Below are 6,000 nucleotides of genomic sequence, written 5' to 3'. Positions count from 1 at the left end.
TTCAACTGAACAAGCACTCTCCCTCCACAAGGCTCGGGGATGTTGAGGGGGACAAAGTGATCGTGGAGAAGGCACGTACGTGCTTCTTGTGGCTGGCATATCTCGTCTGCAAGGCTTCAAGATGTTTCAGCAGATTCCATAAAGATGCACTGCAGCCAGTGGATCCTCTTGCCTACCCTCCCTTGGCAGATGTTTGTCAGTGACAAATCCTTGTCATTGCCAGCAGTTTCTGAGCCTCCTGACATATCCATGTGTAGTCTCTGAGCTCTGAGGTGGATGGAGTGTAGCTAGAAAACGACACTCATCTGAGAGAACACAAAAAAGGGAGTTTTAACTGTGAAACAGGTGACTACAGCCACAGAAACAATTTCTGAAGCAACTAGAAAAGTAGATGTGTTGCAACTATGCCCTAAAGTTTAGTGTAGAATTTGTAAGTGTATTAGAGACTTCAAAAACATTTTTGGGTGTACGTTTATACAATCAATTTATATATAAGGTTTTTTTCTCTGAAAAGAGAACATGTAATTTAAACTTACCAGAAATGCGAGATTCAAGAGTAGATGCTTCACTTTTGGATTCAATCCGGAATTTCAAAATCGATATTTCCGTCCACGTTAGACGTCCCATAGCTTTCTGACCACTGTAATTGTAATTTCAGGCCATTGACTCTTCCAGGCTCTGTTGGTAGCACTCTCACCTCATTGGGAACTTTGAACTCACGGTTCACATAATGCAATATACATTGGAAGTGCTGACCAGCAAACTCATTTATAAGGCAGGTTAGAATCTTTTGCAGGATTCTGTGCAGCATACTATTCTCTATAATACAGTAAATTCCTGATAACTTGACCCCGGCTTAATTTGTCACCATCCCTCAAGTCATCATTCTGTCTATATCCCGGCCATATTTATTTGTGGATTTTTACATATGCCTAACTCGCCTCTCCTGATAACTCATCACTAGGCCTTTTCCTTTGGAGTGGTGAGTTATCAGGAGTTTATAACACAATATACAGTCCACTATTCTCTAACATACAGAGTCTTCTGATCTCTATGACATACACAGGGTTTGATGTTTTAATCCTTGCAGTTAATATACAACAACAACAAAATTTGTATAGCGCCTTTCATGTTGGGAGGACGTCCCAAGCTGGGGGTTGGGATTGCGGAGGGTGGAGTCCAAGGGGGAAAGGAGGGTGATCAAAAGCACTTTTATAGTGCTTTTATCACATTGTTGAAAGATCTCAAAGCGCTTCACAGGATTTACTGTTAAGTGTAATGCCTGTGCATTCGCAAGCGAACATGGCAGCCAATTTGCACGTAGCAATATCCCACAAAAAGCATTAAAATAAATTGTCATTTTTATTTGAGAGGGGTAATTGTTGGCCACAGCACCAGGAGAAAGCCTTTCCTTTTTAAATATTGCCATGGAATCTTTAACAAGCAGATGATATCTGGTTCAAAGATTCATCCGAAGTACGGCACTTCCAACGGTGCAAAGCTCCCCCAACATTGTACTGTGTCTGCCTAAACAATGAGCTCAAAGTCCCACCGTGAGACATGGAACATGAACCAACATTCTTCTGACCCAGAGGCAAGAGTACTACCAACTGAACTAGGCTGACGTCTGATATTTTCTTTAAAATACACAGAGCGTGATATTCTCTATGTATACAGTCTAATATTCTCTATAGTATACACAGAATCTGATATTCTCTATGATATACAGTAAAACTTACATAAGTCTTATCTTTATAAATTGTAAAATCACAAGTCGTGCATTCACCTGAGTCCCATTCAGTTTCCTATCAAAACTACTTACATTTATTTGCACTACTTGTTTTATTCACCTCCTAACTCATCTGCTGCTGCTCCCCTATCTCCATTACTTACGCACTTACCAGCTGCATCGAATCACGGGAAATGACGTCCTGACCGTTGATGTATTCTCACTTTCCAGCCGGCTACATTGAAGCGCGGGAATTGCAGTCTTGACCCATCGACACATGCGCAGAAGAACTTCATTTCCCGCGTCAATGCAATTCCAATGCTTGCCGGCAAGTTGACCATGTGGTGATAGGTCAAGATGCATTGAATCGCAGGAAGCTTAGTTTTGATCTGTCACCACATGCACACTCACCAGCTGCGTTCAATTATACATGGGTAGTGTAAATTATTGATTAAATTTGCTTTTATACGACTTAGTTTTCAACTTGTATTTCACATAAGTCATATTAAATTAAATTAAGTCCCGAATGATAATACTAATCCTTGCATTCGATATAGCGCTTTTCACATCTTCTAGATGTCTCGCAGCAGTTCACAGAATATACCGTAAAGCAAATTGATTGTGGGCGAAACACAGCAGCCAATTGCACACAGCAGTGTCCCACAAACAGTTGTGGAATAAAGTGACCATTTACTATTAGGTTTTTTTATTGAGGGATTATTATCAGGTTTGTGGAGTAAGGAAACTTGCCCAATGTTTCGCCCTGCCTGGAACCCAGGTCTCTCGCTTGCAAGGCGAGTGCTCTAACCACTGAGCTACAGGACTCCACAACTTATATGAGTTTTATTGTATATAGTCTGAAATAATCTCTATAATATGCAAAGAATCTGATACTCTCTCATGTACAGAGTCTAATATTCTCCATAAGTTACAGATGCTAGGTCTCATAATATCCACAGGATATGCTTGTCTGTGTAATATAAGGGTCTGATATTTTCTAAATATACAAACTGAGTCTGAGCCTGGAGAAGGTCATAAAAGGAGGAAGCTGAGCATGTACAGGGATTTGTAGGTAAAAGTGAGGATCTTGAAATTGATCTGCTGGGAAATTGAGGGCGATGAAGTTTAATAATAATAATCCTTGCTTTTGCATTTCACAGAGCGCCTTATCGTGTCAATGAGATGTCTCAAAGTGCTTCACAGAACATACTATAAAGTGAATTGACTGTATATTTTGTGGATGAAACATGGCAGCCAATTGTGCACAGCAGTGTCACACAAACAGTCGTGGATTTTAGTGAGCAATTTTTTTTGATGTGTTGTACCTAATAATAATTAATTAAACAATTGTGCATAAGACTCTTTAAAATTGTTGGGGCAAAAACAAATCATAGCTGTAAAGAGGGGCAAGGATATAACAAGCATCTTACCTTCTCGTCACTTTCATTTCTCTGAAAATCAAAGCAAGTGACAAAGTAAATCCTTTTGCTCTCAATATACAGTGCACTGTACATGGACGGGTAAGCTTATGGGATGCACCAGCTAAACCCAACATGAAAACATGTTGGGTTTAGCTGGTACGTAAAAAGGAGATAATTATTGGGGTCAATCTGCAACAAATGGATTAGGTTTAAACCACAAATGAGAGACGGTCAGTAGTGGGACATCCTCCCGACGTGAAAGGCGCTATACAAACATAATTTTGTTGTTGTTGTTGTAGTACTCAAGGCTGCATGACTTGTTTATTAAATGTAGCGAGATCAATGGCAATACCCCAACGCACAGTCTACAGTCCCCAAAGCTTGGTTCTTGCCAACATGCGTCTAATGCTTTAATGCTTTCCAGTATTAGGAAAGCAGGATGTGTCCCTCCAGGGAGAGAGTGCGCATTCCATTCCAACAATCCATCTCTGGGATTTCCATGTGTTGGTGCAATTCATGGAATTCACAGTTTGGTTTGGATACTCTTAAGGATGGTGATGGGTTTCCGCAGGTGTCAGACACTTGGCTGACTAAAATTAATATACTTGTGTTTCTGCATCAAATAAACATTCAGTCCTGTAACAAGGTTAGGATAACTGGTCAGTGCTCCAGGACCCTGTCCCAATAAGTTCTGGGACATCAGCTGATGGTTAGTCAGCTGTCCATACCAAACATATCTAATCTGCGCGTGTGAAAGAGAGAGAGGGAGAAAAGAGAGAGGGAGTGGGGGGGAAGAGAGAGTTCATGTGTGTGTATGCGATAGTCGGAAAGAGAGACATTATATGTGGTGTGCTCAAGAGCTTATGTATGTGTGTGTGGGGGGGGGGAGGGGAGGGGAAGAGTTCATGTGTGTGAGAGAGGGGAGAGAGAGTGCTCTATTCCAAGACATTTTGACCCCATTTTCCTTTAAACTGGGGAACAATTCCACTGTTGCCCTCCAGCACCTGGCCCGAGTATACTTAACGTGAAACAATGGGGTGCACAGCAAATCCTACCTGCCACTGGTTTGTTGTCTGACCAGTCACCATGGACGCTGAAAGCCCCCGAAGGCTGTTTTTCACAGTTGTCCCTCCCAGTGTGGAGCCCACGTCAGAAGCAGGCGAGTCTGCTGCCACTGCCATCTGGTACTGTGGATAGTTGTAAAGGTTGTTGTAATAAGCTGGGTACAGAGATGGCTGATAAAAGTTGCTGTAGTAGGAAGAGTCCACTACCAGGTCCGGGGTGGCTTCCAGGTGCCCTCTGCTGGTTATAGATGGAATGTCCTGAAGATGCAAGCGCCCCTCTGCAAAACAGAAGACAACAGGGTGTCAAAGGCATTCAATTCACTGTGACTACAGAACAGGGTGTCAAAGGCATTCGCTGTGACAATGCACCAGTCTTTTAAATACACCTTCAAGCAACAGTGAAGGCAAAGGTGTTGAAGAAGTTACGCTCCAGGAACACGGCAGTGGGGTGTATAGCACTTTGAGATATCCTCCCCAATGTGAAAGTTGCTCTATAAAACTAAACTATATTATAAAGAGTTTCAGTACTTAAAATTATTTAAAATATTTTCAAATATTTTATTGTAATAATAATCCTTGCATTTGATATAGTGCCTTATCACGTCTTCGAGACGTCACTGGCTGATTCGATGAATTGAAGGCCTCCTTTCTCTCTCACCAACTACAACAACAATAGCCGGGCTCATCGGCAGGTCCTGGAAGGGCAGACAAGTCACTGGGAGAAGGGAATCTTCACACTCAGCTCCTGTTAACCCTAAGCTTCTGTTAACCCTACAAGCCAAAGCCCTAACAGATAAGAGTGGTCCAAACTAGACAAGCAGCCGGAAAGCTTGCCTGAGAGCAATATCAATGGCAAGGATTGTGGTTTTAGCTGGTTAGACTCCAGCAGTTACGCCAAAGCACACTCTGGCGTACCCAAGCCTTGGCTCTTGCCAACCTGCGCCTAATATTTTCCAGAATTAGATGAACAGGATGAGTCCCTCCAGGGAGAGAGTGCACATTCCATTCCAACAATCTATCTCTGGGATTTTTATGTTGAGGTGGGATGGAATTTTCAAGATTGGTTTGGATGCTCTTAAGCATGGTGATGGATTTCCACGTGTGTCAGACACCCGGCTGACCAAAAAGAACAGGTTTCTACATTTATCTCTAAGACCAGCCACCAGGGGTGCAGAAGAGCGGCCTAGGGCCAGTCTCCCTCTGGCCTTCCCTCCTGCTAGCAATACTTTACTCTCCACTCACAACCTCCCTCGCCTCGTTTGTAGCTGTTGCGATGTTTCAACGTTCATCTACAAAACACACGGTCACTACAGTATGTACGGCAAGCGCTTTGCAATGTCATCCCAAAATTAAATATGCTTTATCAAGTGCAAGGATTATTATTACAAATGACATGGGAGGGAACAGGAGAGGTGAAGATGGTGGACTGGAAGGAGGTAGGGGAATGCGAGGGGAGGGAGAGAAGAGAAGGTGTTTTCACCCCACCTCCACGAGATGGAAAGCCAAGCTTGAGGCCAGATTCCCATTATTTTCAGGCAATGGGAAGGCTGATTTCTCGGACCAAGTCACACAGTCTGCCAACACAGCGCTCCCCCAACACTGTACTAGAGCATCAGCCTCAACTGTGAGCTCAAAATCCTAACATGTGGCTTGAACCCACATCCTTCTGACAAAGATCATCCTGACCTCTGCAGCTCAAGTCCTCTCTGGCCCGAGGCTCCGTGACCCCATCACCTCCACTGCCAGCCCCACTGGCTCCCTATCCTCCAGAGGATAGAGTTCAAAA

General features: G+C 43.2%; 1 protein-coding gene across 1 annotated transcript in view; it reads right to left on the bottom strand.

The window, feature by feature from the left end:
• Positions 1-287: 287 nt before the first annotated feature.
• LOC121852841 (doublesex- and mab-3-related transcription factor 1-like) overlaps positions 288-6,000 on the bottom strand; it is a 43,412-nt gene continuing 37,699 nt past the window's right edge. Inside the window, exons 3-5 of the mRNA XM_042346749.1 lie at positions 4,206-4,492; positions 3,160-3,180; positions 288-305 (exon numbers count right to left, since the gene is read on the bottom strand). Of these exons, the coding sequence (XP_042202683.1) occupies positions 288-305; positions 3,160-3,180; positions 4,206-4,492 (326 nt within the window). The remainder of the gene's footprint in view (positions 306-3,159; positions 3,181-4,205; positions 4,493-6,000) is intronic.

This window comes from Callorhinchus milii, unplaced genomic scaffold, assembly GCF_018977255.1.
Source record: "Callorhinchus milii isolate IMCB2004 unplaced genomic scaffold, IMCB_Cmil_1.0 Scaffold1, whole genome shotgun sequence".
Taxonomy (NCBI): domain Eukaryota; kingdom Metazoa; phylum Chordata; class Chondrichthyes; order Chimaeriformes; family Callorhinchidae; genus Callorhinchus; species Callorhinchus milii.
The sequence above is the reverse complement of the archived record's forward strand: the minus strand, read 5'-3'. Positions and strand labels throughout refer to the sequence as shown.